Source organism: Salmo salar, chromosome ssa11 (genome assembly GCF_905237065.1).
Source record: "Salmo salar chromosome ssa11, Ssal_v3.1, whole genome shotgun sequence".
Taxonomy (NCBI): Eukaryota; Metazoa; Chordata; class Actinopteri; order Salmoniformes; family Salmonidae; genus Salmo; species Salmo salar.
This window is the reverse complement of record NC_059452.1, coordinates 31,519,412-31,534,973: the sequence shown is the minus strand read 5'-3', so window position 1 is coordinate 31,534,973 and position 15,562 is coordinate 31,519,412. Positions and strand designations below refer to the sequence as shown.

The 15,562-nt window shown below is 45.1% G+C and overlaps 1 protein-coding gene across 2 annotated transcripts in view; it reads right to left on the bottom strand.

The window, feature by feature from the left end:
* The window catches only part of LOC106592186 (protein unc-13 homolog C), a 177,639-nt gene that overhangs the window by 36,094 nt on the left and 125,983 nt on the right, over positions 1-15,562 (bottom strand). Inside the window, exons 25-27 of one of the 2 annotated variants that reach the window (XM_045689345.1) lie at positions 15,154-15,180; positions 1,416-1,504; positions 1,029-1,169 (exon numbers count right to left, since the gene is read on the bottom strand). In XM_045689345.1, the coding sequence (XP_045545301.1) occupies positions 1,029-1,169; positions 1,416-1,504; positions 15,154-15,180 (257 nt within the window). The remainder of the gene's footprint in view (positions 1-1,028; positions 1,170-1,415; positions 1,505-15,153; positions 15,181-15,562) is intronic. The other variant, XM_045689346.1, reaches the window with a different exon arrangement.

The window sequence follows — 15,562 nt, the reverse complement described above, 5'->3', positions numbered from 1 at the left end:
AAATACCCCCCACACACAAAAATTCCTCATCCCACCCATCTTCCCGCGACCAAGAAATGAACCTACTTCTTTGTTATTTTTGTGCATTTTGATATTGCTTATAGATTGCAAAATTGCTGCGATCATGGCTACTGCATGTGATCTGCGTCGTCACATAGGCCTGTGCCTAAAATAACATTCCAGGACTACAGTTGGGTTCCGGACCAGCTCCTGCTCTAGCAGGTGAGAGTCAGACATAAAGCCAGCGGGTGTGGGCGGGTGCAATATGAAAATCTGTGGGTTCGGGCGGGAGCAGGATGAATACATCAGTACCATGCAGACCTCTAGCTCCAACCTCTTGGCTAACTGGTTAACTAACCCAAAGCTCCAACCTCTAGGTTAACCGATTAACTAACCCAAGCTCCAACCTCTAGGATAACTGGTTAACTGACCCAAAGCTCCAACCTCTAGGATAACTAGTTAACTAAACGAAAGCTCCAACCTCTAGGATAACTAGTTAACTAACCCAAAGCTCCAACCTCTAGACTAACTAGTTAACCAAAGTGCCAACCTCTAGGATAACTGGTTAACTAACCCAAAGATCCAACCTCTAGGATAACTGGTTAACTAACCCAAAGCTCCAACCTCTAGGATAACTGGTTAACTAACTCAAAGCTCCAACCTCAAGGTTAACTGATTAACTAACCCAAAGCTCCAACCTCTAGGTTAACTGGTTAACTAACTCAAAGCGCCAACCTCTAGGATAATGGCCACATGCATTCAGGCACCTACTGAGTCTCACAATATGAATCCTCAGTAACTCCATGGTGAAAACAAACACCAACTTTTTATCCAGGAGTTGCATGAGGGTTTACTAACTTCTCAACTAACGGGTTACTAACCCAACCCTCTCACTTCTTGGCTAACTGGTTACCTCAATGTTAACTCAAGGGTGTAAACAGAAACCTACTATTTATCCAGGAGATAAATGGATACGCTACTGGATACTAACCTCTAAGCCAACTGATAATATGCCTATAGGGACCTACTTTTTATCCAGGAGGTCCATGAGTGGTCTGAGGACAGTCTCAGCATCCATGGCAGCGTTGCTCTTCCCTGCAGCACTCCCCTTCATCTGGACTAACTCCTGGTTCATCTGCTTTACACAGTCCTCAATCACCGGTTTGAAACTGGACAGGGAAATAACACAGGGTTAGCAAAGATACACACATACCACAGATACACACATACACACAGACACACACACATACACACAGACCACAGACACACACAGACCACAGACACACACAGACCACAGATACACACAAACACCTACCCCCCCCCCCACCCACACACACACACACACACACACACACACACACACACACACACACACACACACACACACACACACACACACACACACACACACACACCTGGAGCCGAAGACTGCACTGAGCTCATCCAGCACGGTGTTGAGTTTATTCTGCAGGTCCTTCAGTAGTTCACTGGCCTCAGCATCCAGCTGCAAAAGTAACAGGCAGGGAGATGTCCATCATTAGCTGCTACATCAATACAGCATTATATCACTAACACTATACATCTTCATTATATCACTAACACTATACATCTCCATTATATCACTAACACTATACATCTTCATTATATCACTAACACTATACATCTCCATTATATCACTAACACTATACATCTCCATTATATCACTAACACTATACATCTCCATTATATCACTAACACTATACATCTCCAATTATATCACTAACACTATACATCTCCAACACTATACATCTCCATTATATCACCAACACTATACATCTCCATTATATCACTAACACTATACATCTCCAATTATATCACTAACACTATACATCTCCACTATACATCTCCAACACTATACATCTCCATTATATCTATATCACTAGCACTATACATCTCCATTATATCACTAACACTATACCATTATATCACTAACACTATACATCTCCATTATATAATCAACACTATACATCTCCAATTATATCACTAACACTATACATCTCCATTATATCACTAACACTATACATCTCCACTATATCACCAACACTATACATCTCCATTATATCACTAACACTATACATCTCCACTATATCACTAACACTATACATCTCCACTATATCACTAACACTATACATCTCCACTATATCACCAACACTATACATCTCCACTATATCACCAACACTATACATCTCCACTATATCACCAACACTATACATCTCCACTATACATCTCCATTATATCACTAACACTATACATCTCCATTATATCACTAACACTATACATCTCCATTATATCACTAACACTATTCATCTCTACTATACATCTCCATTATATCACTAACACTATACATCTCCATTATATCACTAACACTATTCATCTCTACTATACATCTCCATTATATCACTAACACTATACATCTCTACTATACATCTCCATTATATCACTAACACTATACATCTCTACTATACATTTCCATTATATCACTAACACTATTCATCTCTACTATACATCTCCATTATATCACTAACACTATACATCTCTACTATACATCTCCATTATATCACTAACACTATACATCTCTACTATACATTTCCATTATATCACTAACACTATACATCTCCATTATATCACCAACACTATACATCTCCATTATATCACTAACACTATACATCTCCATTATATCACTAACACTATACATCTCCACTATACATCTCCATTATATCACTAACACTATTCATCTCCACTATACATCTCCATTATATCACTAACACTATTCATCTCCACTATACATCTCCATTATATCACTAACACTATACATCTCCACTATACATCTCCATTATATCACTAACACTATACATCTCCATTATATCACTAACACTATACATCTCCATTATATCACCAACACTATACATCTCCACTATATCACTAACACTATACATCTCCACTATATCACTAACACTATACATCTCCACTATACATCTCCATTATATCACCAACACTATACATCTCCATTATATCACTAACACTATACATCTCCAATTATATCACTAACACTATACATCTCCAATTATATCACTAACACTATACATCTCCATTATATCACCAACACTATACATCTCCATTATATCACTAACACTATACATCTCCATTATATCACTAACACTATACATCTCATCTCATTCTTGCTCTGTCCGCAATCCTTAAGGCCGCGCTTTGTTTGGCTTGTTCCTAGACCTAAACTAATCCTTGCTGATCTTGACTAGCTACAGATCGTAGAAGAGAATACTCAAACGACTATAATACATTGTAAATAATGGTTAGTCTCTTGTGGATGTCTTAATATTTATAGTCTCGCTAACGTTAGTTTTTACTGGTATAAAGTTAGCCAGCTAAGTGTACTAGTAGTACGTTAACGTAACGAGCAAATTGGCAACACATGACGGACGTTATCGGTAGACGGCTAGTTAGTAGCTACGCCTTTGTTTAAATAACAATTAGGAAGTTACCGAAGTGAACATTAGACTTACAATTGTTATTTGCACATTATGTAGAGGACAATTTTAGTTTCATGTCATTACGCCTTCCCCGTTACTAGTTTAACCAAAGTTGCGTTTTGTCTCGAGTTGTGATTTGTGTTGGCTGGTTAGTTAGCTAACATTAACCATCTAGCCAATGCAGCTAGCTAGCTACTGTTGCTAGTCAAAATGTAGAGAAACTAACTAACTAGGTGAGTAAATCACGTTTTAGCTGTGGCTAAGGTTAGCTACTCGTTGGCGTAGACAGCTAACGTTAGTAGCTTGCTAAATTCGCATCTAAAGTAGCTAACCCATTTGTCTGTGCGGCGTCTCACATCACCTTAACCAAGGCCTGGCTGTGTTAGGATTAGATTGGTATCTATGACTGAGGACACCCACCGGCGTTGTACCGAGGCACACAATGGGGTAAACAGGCAATCTTACGAAAGCTAACCTTTCAAATGTAAACAACGTTTAGGTTCTATGTGCGACAATCTCTGACAGCAATCGTCTAGTTACTGGTACGTTGACAGCTGATGGTTAGACAAAGCGAGCTAATTTATCAAAGCAGGGGAAATTCACTTGGGACCGACCGTCAGAGCTTTTTGAGTGCTAACATACTGCTTTCTCTATTTTGGTGCTGACGTTAGCTAGGTGATTCTCATTTGTCTTGGTCTAACTAGATTTGAGTCAATTTGCCAGCTACGTTATTGTAAACATTAACGTGTAAGTATGACCAGTTATAGGCTAAGCCATACAAGTCACGGTAGTTGAGGCTTCAAAATAGTCAAGGCAGCTGTTCAAATGATGGTCTGAGGCCTCCGAACTCCCTACAACTCATCCAGAATGCCGCAGCCCGTCTGGTGTTCAACCTTCCCAAGTTCTCTCACGTCACCCCGCTCCTCCGCTCTCTCCACTGGCTTCCAGTTGAAGCTCGCATCCGCTACAAGACCATGGTGATTGCCTACGGAGCTGTGAAGGGAACGGCACCTCCGTACCTTCAGGCTCTGATCAGGCCCTACACCCAAACAAGGGCACTGCGTTCATCCACCTCTGGCCTGCTGGCCCCCCTACCTCTGAGGAAGCACAGTTCCCGCTCAGCCCAGTCAAAACTGTTTGCTGCTCTGGCACCCCAATGGTGGAACAAGCTCCCTCACGACGCCAGGACAGCGGAGTCAATCACCACCTTCCGGAGACACCTGAAACCCCACCTCTTTAAGGAATACCTAGGATAGGATAAAGTAATCCTTCTAACCCCCCCCCCCTTAAAAGATTTAGATGCACTATTGTAAAGTGGTTGTTCCACTGGATATCATAAGGTGAATGCACCAATTTGTAAGTCGCTCTGGATAAGAGCGTCTGCTAAATGACTTAAATGTAAATGTAAATGTAATCTCCACATCTCTTCATCACTATGGGCCTTATTTTCTGCACACAAAAACTGCATCTGAAATGGCACCCTATTTTCTATATAGTGAACTACTTTTGACCATAGCCCTACGCGATCCATGGTCAAAAGTTAAAAAGTATTGCACTATATAGAGAATAGAGTGACAAGGGTCCATATGGCTCTGGTCAAAAGTAGTGCACTGTATAGTATAGGGTGCTATTTCACTACATTACTACGGGTGGAATTCTGACTTGACATCTGACTTGATCTCATAACTCAAACATTTTTGCATGTTGAGTCTCTCATTGACATCAATGAATGATTTACACCAGGTTCTGAGTTCTCAACCCTCAACATGGCCCTATGCCAACGCATCATTACTTCACTACATCAATATGTCAGTGTCCCAAATGGCACCCTATTCCCAATATAGTGCACTCATTTTGACTAGGGACCATAGGGTTCCGATCAAAAGTAGTCCACTATAAAGGGAATAGGGTGCCATTTGAGATGCAGGCTATGTCAGCCTCTCTGGCATGAAGGAGGACAGAGTTCAGACTGGATGAGACAGGGAGGGATGGGTGGATAGGATGTGGGTGAGGATATGGGTGTGCCATGGAGGGGGACAGAGTTCAGACTGGATGAGACAGGGAGGGATGGGTGGATAGGATGTGGGTGAGGATATGGGTGTGCCATGGAGGGGGACAGAGTTCAGACTGGATGAGACAGGGAGGGATGGGTGGATAGGATGGGGGTGAGAGTATGGGTGTGCCATGGAGGGGGACAGAGTTCAGACTGGATGAGACAGGGAGGGATGGGTGGATAGGATGGGGGTGAGAGTATGGGTGTGCCATGGAGGGGGACAGAGTTCAGACTGGATGAGACAGGGAGGGATGGGTGGATAGGATGTGGGTGAGGATATGGGTGTGCCATGGAGGGGGACAGAGTTCAGACTGGATGAGACAGGGAGGGATGGGTGGATAGGATGTGGGTGAGGATATGGGTGTGCCATGGAGGGGGACAGAGTTCAGACTGGATGAGACAGGGAGGGATGGGTGGATAGGATGGGGGTGAGGATATGGGTGTGCCATGGAGGGGGACAGAGTTCAGACTGGATGAGACAGGGAGGGATGGGTGGATAGGATGTGGGTGAGGATACGGGTGTGCCATGGAAGGGGACAGAGTTCAGACTGGATGAGACAGGGAGGGATGGGTGGATAGGATGGGGGTGAGGATATGGGTGTGCCATGGAGGGGGACAGAGTTCAGACTGGATGAGACAGGGAGGGATGGGTGGATAGGATGTGGGTGAGGATATGGGTGTGCCATGGAGGGGGACAGAGTTCAGACTGGATGAGACAGGGAGGGATGGGTGGATAGGATGTGGGTGAGGATATGGGTGTGCCATGGAGGGGGACAGAGTTCAGACTGGATGAGACAGGGAGGGATGGGTGGGTAGGATGTGGGTGAGGATATGGGTGTGCCATGGAGGGGGACAGAGTTCAGACTGGATGAGACAGGGAGGGATGGGTGGATAGGATGTGGGTGAGGATATGGGTGTGCCATGGAGGGGGACAGAGTTCAGACTGGATGAGACAGGGAGGGATGGGTGGATAGGATGGGGGTGAGGATATGGGTGTGCCATGCCATGGAGGGGGGCAACAGACACTTTAAGGAAGTGTCCCAAATGGCACCCTATTCCCTATATAGTGGCTCTGGTCAAAAGTAGTGCACTCTGTAGAGAATAGGGTGCCATTCGGGAGGCAGCATAAAGGTGTTTTAGGGCAAGAAGGTTTGGTGGAGACAGATAGATCCCCAACCCTCTGAATGTGTTTTAGAGCAGGTTTGGTGGAGACAGATAGATCCCCAACCCTCTGAATGTGTTTTAGAGCAGGTTTGGTGGAGACAGATAGATCCCCCAACCCTCTGAATGTGTTTTAGAGCAGGTTTGGTGGAGACAGATAGATCCCCCAACCCTCTGAATGTGTTTTAGAGCAGGTTTGGTGGAGACAGATAGATCCCCAATCCTCTGAATGTGTTTTAGAGCAGGTTTGGTGGAGACAGATAGATCCCCAACCCTCTGAATGTGTTTTAGAGCAGGTTTGGTGGAGACAGATAGATCCCCAACCCTCTGAATGTGTTTTAGAGCAGGTTTGGTGGAGACAGATAGATCCCCAACCCTCTGAATGTGTTTTAGAGCAGGTTTGGTGGAGACAGATAGATCCCCAACCCTCTGAATGTGTTTTAGAGCAGGTTTGGTGGAGACAGATAGATCCCCAACCCTCTGAATGTGTTTTAGAGGGGAGATCTAATCTATCTGGGTGTGACTGTCTCTTCATCACTCAGTCAGCTCACAGGACCCAGCCTCCCAACTCAACTCTCTGATAGTCAGTCCAAGTACATGCTTAGTACGCGAAGCACATGTTGTGTCTGGCTCATAGTCCCCCCATTACTGGATGCCTCTGCAGTACCATGTCAGTACCATGTCTGTAGGGAATAGGGTGTAATTTGGGATATAACATCTATAGGGCCTGTCTGTGTATTCCAGGGTGTACTGAAAAGAGAACAGAGGGGCAGACAGCATCATTTAGAATGACTAAAGACTTTCTGACTGGCCTGCTCCTCTATGCATTTAAGTCTACTCTATAGATCGTACAATTCACCAGTAACATTGCCACTTATTCTGCAAACATAAGTGTGTGTGTGTGTGTGTGTGTGTTGTTTGTGTTTTGTGTATTGATGCTGTGTGTATAGTGGAGAGTGGTAGCTGTTTCAGGCCTGGTCCCTGAGATAGATGTGTGATGAAAGTTAGCTGCTCCATGTGCATGACAGGTCATCACATTAAATCAAATGAAATGTTATTAGTCACATGCGCCGAATACAACAGGTGTAGACCTTACAGTGAAATGCTTACTTATGAACCCCTAACCAACAATGCAGTAAAAATATGAATAAGAAATGAAAGTAACATGTAATTAAAGAGCAGCAGTAAAGTAACAATAGCTGGACTATATGCAGGGGGGTACCGGTACAGAGTCAATGTCCGGGGGCACCGGTTAGTCGAGGTAATTGTGGTAATATGTACATGTAGTTAGAGTTATTAAAGTGACTATGCATTTATTTATTTAACATTCTATGAAATTACAGATGTGCTATTTCTTATTATATCATATGTAGAGCCTGAAATATGTGTTATTTCACATTATATGATAGCACATTGATCTGTGTAATTGCCCTGGCTTTCAGTTTGCTAATTGCTTTGGGAACACTTTCACTGCCAGTCAGCCAGTAATGTGTTTTTGTGCTGAGGTCTGCCTAAAATGGAAAAAACATTTAGTTTATCAACCTGCATGATCCATTGTGTTCCAACATCATTAGGAATAGCTGTCTAATGCCTGAATGACAAGGTAGTTTATAGTGGTATCAGGTTGTGATTACTATTGTATGTTTTTCCTGAATAATGCAACATCCCTGTCAATCAATTCGCCTAATAATCACCTGTCAAACGTCTAAAGCAAGGAGCTACAGCCAAACCAAATAAAGCCCTTCATTTCAGTCAGACATGTCTATGTCTTTGTCCTGAATGGCACCCTTTTCTCTTTACAGTGCACTACTTTTATAGCGCACTACAGTACTTGCTCAAATGTAGTACACTAAATAGGGAATATGGTGCCATTTGGATGCAGACTCTGTCTGTTCAGATGCCTCATTAACAGAGCCTTTCCTTCAGAGAGAGAGAGAGAGAGAGAGAGAGAGCACAGCTGGGGAGTTTTGTAAGCATTTGAGAAGCTCATCAGAGTTTGTACGAAATCCTGTCTGGAGCATTTTGTAGCTTCAGCTTGGGGACCAAAATAAGTGAGCGTGGGGGCTAGATGACAGATGAATACTGCTCCCTGACAGAACGCGGGGGCTAGATGACAAATGAATACTGCTCCCTGACAGAACGCGGGGGCTAGATGACAGATGAATGCTGCACTCCGCAGGGGCTAGATGACAGATGAATACTGCTCCCTGGCAGAGAGTGGGGTTAGATGACAAATGAATACTGCTCCCTGACAGAGAGTGGGGGTTAGATGACAGATGAATACTGCTCCCTGACAGAGAGTGGAGGCTATATGACGGATGAATACTGCTCCCTGACAGAGAGTGGGGGTTAGATGACAGATGAATACTGCTCCCTGACAGAGAGTGGAGGCTATATGACGGATGAATACTGCTCCCTGACAGAGAGTGGGGGCTAGATGACAGATGAATACTGCTCCCTGACAGAGAGTGGGGGCTAGATGACAGATGAATACTGCTCCCTGACAGAGAGTGGGGCTTAATGACAGATGAATACTTCTCCCTGACAGAGAGTGGGGCTAGATGACAGATGAATACTGCTCCCTGACAGAGAGTGGGGGCTAGATGACAGATGAATACTGCTCCCTGACAGAGAGTGGGGCTTGATGACACATGAATACTTCTCCCTGACAGAGAGTGGGGCTAGATGACAGATGAATACTTCTCCCTGACAGAGAGTGGGGTTAGATGACAGATGAATACTGCTCCCTGACAGAGAGTGGAGGCTAGATGACAGATGAATACTGCTCCCTGACAGAGAGTGGGGGCTAGATGACAGATGAATACTGCTCCCTGACAGAGAGTGGGGCTAGATGACAGATGAATACTGCTCCCTGACAGAGAGTGGGGTTAGATGACAGATGAATACTGCTCCCTGACAGAGAGTGGAGGCTAGATGACAGATGAATACTGCTCCCTGACAGAGAGTGGGGCTAGATGACAGATGAATACTGCTCCCTGACAGAGAGTGGGGTTAGATGACAGATGAATACTGCTCCCTGACAGAGAGTGGAGGCTAGATGACAGATGAATACTGCTCCCTGACAGAGAGTGGGGGCTAGATGACAGATGAATACTGCTCCCTGACAGAGAGTGGGGGCTAGATGACAGATGAATACTGCTCCCTGACAGAGAGTGGGGCTAGATGACAGATGAATACTGCTCCCTGACAGAGAGTGGGGGCTAGATGACAGATGAATACTGCTCCCTGACAGAGAGTGGGGCTAGATGACAGATGAATACTGCTCCCTGACAGAGAGTGGGGCTTGATGACAGATGAATACTGCTCCCTGACAGAGAGTGGGGCTAGATGACAGATGAATACTGCTCCCTGACAGAGAGTGGGGGCTAGATGACAGATGAATACTGCTCCCTGACAGAGAGTGGGGTTAGATGACAGATGAATACTGCTCCCTGAGAGAGAGTGGAGGCTAGATGACAGATGAATATTGCTCCCTGACAGAGAGTGGGGCTTGATGACAGATGAATACTGCTCCCTGACAGAGAGTGGGGCTAGATGACAGATGAATACTGCTCCCTGACAGAGAGTGGGGGCTAGATGACAGATGAATACTGCTCCCTGACAGAGAGTGGGGTTAGATGACAGATGAATACTGCTCCCTGAGAGAGAGTGGAGGCTAGATGACAGATGAATACTGCTCCCTGACAGAGAGTGGGGGCTAGATGACAGATGAATACTGCTCCCTGACAGAGAGTGGGGGCTAGATGACAGATGAATACTGCTCCCTGACAGAGAGTGGGGTTAGATGACAGATGAATACTGCTCCCTGAGAGAGAGTGGAGGCTAGATGACAGATGAATACTGCTCCCTGACAGAGAGTGGGGGCTAGATGACAGATGAATACTGCTCCCTGACAGAGAGTGGGGGCTAGATGACAGATGAATACTGCTCCCTGACAGAGAGTGGGGCTAGATGACAGATGAATACTGCTCCCTGACAGAGAGTGGGGTTAGATGACAGATGAATACTGCTCCCTGACAGAGAGTGGGGTTAGATGACAGATGAATACTGCTCCCTGAGAGAGAGTGGAGGCTAGATGACAGATGAATACTGCTCCCTGACAGAGAGTGGGGGCTAGATGACAGATGAATACTGCTCCCTGACAGAGAGTGGGGTTAGATGACAGATGAATACTGCTCCCTGACAGAGAGTGGGGTTAGATGACAGATGAATACTGCTCCCTGACAGAGAGTGGGGGCTAGATGACAGATGAATACTGCTCCCTGACAGAGAGTGGGGGCTAGATGACAGATGAATACTGCTCCCTGACAGAGAGTGGGGGCTAGATGACAGATGGGTAGCTCTGATTCCGTATGCCCTGTGGCACATGCTGCTGAGAGTCAGAGCGTAGGTGGGGTGTGTGTGTATGTCTGTGTGTGTGGTGCTGAGAGAGGGAAAAGCATAGGTGGGGTGTGTGTGTATGTCTGTGTGTGTGGTGCTGAGAGAGTCAGAGCATAGGTGGGGTGTGTGTGTATGTCTGTGTGTGTGGTGCTGAGAGAGTCAGAGCATAGGTGGGGTGTGTGTGTATGTCTGTGTGTGTTGTGCTGAGAGAGTCAGAGCATAGGTGGGGTGTGTGTGTATGTCTGTGTGTGTTGTGCTGAGAGAGTCAGAGCATAGGTGGGGTGTGTGTGTATGTCTGTGTGTGTGTGGTGCTGAGAGAGGGAGAAGCATAGGTGGGGTGTGTGTGTGTGTATGTCTGTGTGTGTTGTGCTGAGAGAGGGAGAAGCATAGGTGGGGAGTGTGTGTATGTCTGTGTGTGTTGTGCTGAGAGAGGGAGAAGCATAGGTGGGGAGTGGGGTGCGGGTACATGCATTTACTATAGTTCAGTAGATGGTGGTAGGGATAGTTAAGGTGTCCTATGCTAAAATAAATAATGTCCTTCACACTGTCTGGTCCTAATTACCACTGTTTCCATCCAGAGGATCTTCATCAGGTTAAACAGAATGAAGGACCACAACCATTTCTAACGAATCCTATTCTAAGTGAAAGATGGTAAGGATGGTAGGAGACTTATCTTTAGCAGGCCTAAAGGGTTTTTATAAAGAATGTTAGGGACGGTAGGAGTTCTATGTTTAGTAAAGGGTGTTAGGTAGGATGGTAGGAGTTCTATGTTTAGTAAAGGGTGTTAGGTAGGACGGTAGGAGTTCTATGTTTAGTAAAGGGTGTTAGGTAGGATGGTAGGAGTTCTATGTTTAGTAAAGGGTGTTAGGTAGGATGGTAGGAGTTCTATGTTTAGTAAAGGGTGTTAGGTAGGATGGTAGGAGTTCTATGTTTAGTAAAGGGTGTTAGGTAGGATGGTAGGAGTTCTATGTTTAGTAAAGGGTGTTAGGATGGTGGGAGTTCTAATTTTTAATGAAGAGTGTTAGGTAGAATGTAGGAGTTCTGTGCTTAGTAAAGAGGGTTAGGTAGGACAGGTCATCATTGTAATTAAGAATCTGTTCTTAATTGACTTACCTGTATTATTGAAGATGAAAATAAATATTTAAAAATAAATGAGGGTAGGAGTCCTATGTTTAGTAAAGGAGGGTTAGGATGGTAGGAATCCTATGTTTAGTAAAGGGGGGTTAGGATGGTAGGAGTCCTATGTTTAGTAAAGGGGGTTTAGGATGGTAGGTGGTAGGAGTCCTATGTTTAGTAAAGGGGGGTTAGGATGGTAGGAGGTAGGAGTCCTATGTTTAGTAAAGGGGGGTTAGGATGGTAGGAGGTAGGAGTCCTATGTTTAGTAAAGGGGGTTTGGATGGTAGGTGGTAGGAGTCCTATGTTTAGTAAAGGGGGGTTAGGATGGTAGGTGGTAGGAGTCCTATGTTTAGTAAAGGGGGGTTAGGATGGTAGGTGGTAGGAGTCCTATGTTTAGTAAAGGGGGGTTAGGATGGTAGGTGGTAGGAGTCCTATGTTTAGTAAAGGGGGGTTAGGATGGTAGGTGGTAGGAGTCCTATGTTTAGTAAAGGGGGGTTAGGATGGTAGGAGGTAGGAGTCCTATGTTTAGTAAAGGGGGTTTAGGATGGTAGGTGGTAGGAGTCCTATGTTTAGTAAAGGGGGGTTAGGATGGTAGGTGGTAGGAGTCCTATGTTTAGTAAAGGGGGGTTAGGATGGTAGGTGGTAGGAGTTCTATGTTTAGTAAAGGGGGGTTAGGATGGTAGGTGGTAGGAGTCCTATGTTTAGTAAAGGGGGTTAGGATGGTAGGTGGTAGGAGTCCTATGTTTAGTAAAGGGGGGTTAGGATGGTAGGTGGTAGGAGTCCTATGTTTAGTAAAGGGGGGTTAGGATGGTAGGAGGTAGGAATCCTATGTTTAGTAAAGAGGGGTTAGGATGGTAGGAGGTAGGAGTCCTATGTTTAGTAAAGGGGGGTTAGGATGGTAGGTGGTAGGAGTCCTATGTTTAGTAAAGGGGGGTTAGGATGGTAGGAGGTAGGAGTCCTATGTTTAGTAAAGGGGGGTTAGGATGGTAGGTGGTAGGAGTCCTATGTTTAGTAAAGAGGGGTTAGGATGGTAGGAATCCTATGTTTAGTAAAGAGGGGTTAGGATGGTAGGTGGTAGGAATCCTATGTTTAGTAAAGAGGGGTTAGGATGGTAGGTGGTAGGAATCCTATGTTTAGTAAAGGAGGGTTAGGACGGTAGGAGGTAGGAGTCCTATGTTTAGTAAAGAGGGGTTAGGATGGTAGGAATCCTATGTTTAGTAAAGAGGGGTTAGGATGGTAGGAATCCTATGTTTAGTAAAGGAGGGTTAGGACGGTAGGAGGTAGGAATCCTATGTTTAGTAAAGGGGGGTTAGGATGGTAGGAATCCTATGTTTAGTAAAGGGGGGTTAGGATGGTAGGAGGTAGGAATCCTATGTTTAGTAAAGGGGGTTTAGGATGGTAGGTGGTAGGAGTCCTATGTTTAGTAAAGGGGGGTTAGGATGGTAGGTGGTAGGAGTCCTATGTTAGGTAAAGGGGGGTTAGGATGGTAGGAGGTAGGAGTCCTATGTTTAGTAAAGGGGGGTTAGGATGGTAGGAGGTAGGAGTCCTATGTTTAGTAAAGGGGGGTTAGGATGGTAGGTGGTAGGAGTCCTATGTTTAGTAAAGGGGGGTTAGGATGGTAGGAGGTAGGAGTCCTATGTTTAGTAAAGGGGGGTTAGGATGGTAGGAGGTAGGAATCCTATGTTTAGTAAAGGGGGGTTAGGATGGTAGGAGGTAGGAATCCTATGTTTAGTAAAGGGGGGTTAGGATGGTAGGTGGTAGGAGTCCTATGTTTACTAAAGGGGGGTTAGGATGGTAGATGGTAGGAGTCCTATGTTTAGTAAAGGGGGTTAGGATGGTAGGAGGTAGGAGTCCTATGTTTAGTAAAGGGGGTTAGGATGGTAGGTGGTAGGAGTCCTATGTTTAGTAAAGGGGGGTTAGGATGGTAGGTGGTAGGAGTCCTATGTTTAGTAAAGGGGGGTTAGGATGGTAGGTGGTAGGAGTCCTATGTTTAGTAAAGGGGGGTTAGGATGGTAGGTGGTAGGAGTCCTATGTTTAGTAAAGGGGGGTTAGGATGGTAGGAGGTAGGAGTCCTATGTTTAGTAAAGGGGGTTAGGATGGTAGGTGGTAGGAATCCTATGTTTAGTAAAGGGGGGTTAGGATGGTAGGAGGTAGGAGTCCTATGTTTAGTAAAGGGGGGTTAGGATGGTAGGTGGTAGGAATCCTATGTTTAGTAAAGGGGGGTTAGGATGGTAGGAGGTAGGAGTCCTATGTTTAGTAAAGGGGGGTTAGGATGGTAGGTGGTAGGAGTCCTATGTTTACTAAAGGGGGGTTAGGATGGTAGGAGGTAGGAGTCCTATGTTTAGTAAAGAGGGGTTAGGATGGTAGGTGGTAGGAGTCCTATGTTTAGTAAAGGGGGGTTAGGATGGTAGGAGGTAGGAGTCCTATGTTTAGTAAAGGGGGGTTAGGATGGTAGGAGGTAGGAGTCCTATGTTTAGTAAAGGGGGGTTAGGATGGTAGGAGGTAGGAGTCCTATGTTTAGTAAAGGGGGGTTAGGATGGTAGGAATCCTATGTTTAGTAAAGGGGGGTTAGGATGGTAGGTGGTAGGAGTCCTATGTTTAGTAAAGGGGGGTTAGGATGGTAGGAATCCTATGTTTAGTAAAGGAGGGTTAGGACGGTAGGAGGTAGGAATCCTATGTTTAGTAAAGAGGGGTTAGGATGGTAGGAGTCCTATGTTTAGTAAAGGGGGGTTAGGATGGTAGGAGGTAGGAATCCTATGTTTAGTAAAGAGGGGTTAGGATGGTAGGAGTCCTATGTTTAGTAAAGGGGGGTTAGGATAGTAGGTGGTAGGAATCCTATGTTTAGTAAAGGGGGGTTAGGATGGTAGGAGGTAGGAGTCCTATACTACACACCTTGCAAAAGGACACAGTCCCCTCCTCCTTGAAAGAGAGCAGGGTAGAATGGGGAAACACAAGACCACAGAAGACAAAACTCAAGGTATTTAAAACGTTAGAAACAGGAGAGAGACAGCATGCACATAACAGAAAACTGTTGCTATATTCTCAGGATTAGACAGACACAGACACAGGCAGAGAGAGACAGACACAGAGACAGTCAGAGAGACAGACAGAGAGAGAGAGAGAGACAGACAGACCAGGCAGAGAGACAGGCAGAGAGACAGGCAGATATACTTCGAGGGAGAGGCAGACAGACAGTTAGACTTAGAGGGAGAGACAGAGAGTCAGACAGACAGATATACTTAGAGGGACAGACAGACAGACAGACAGACTTAGAGGGAGAGGCAGATGAACTTAGAGGGAG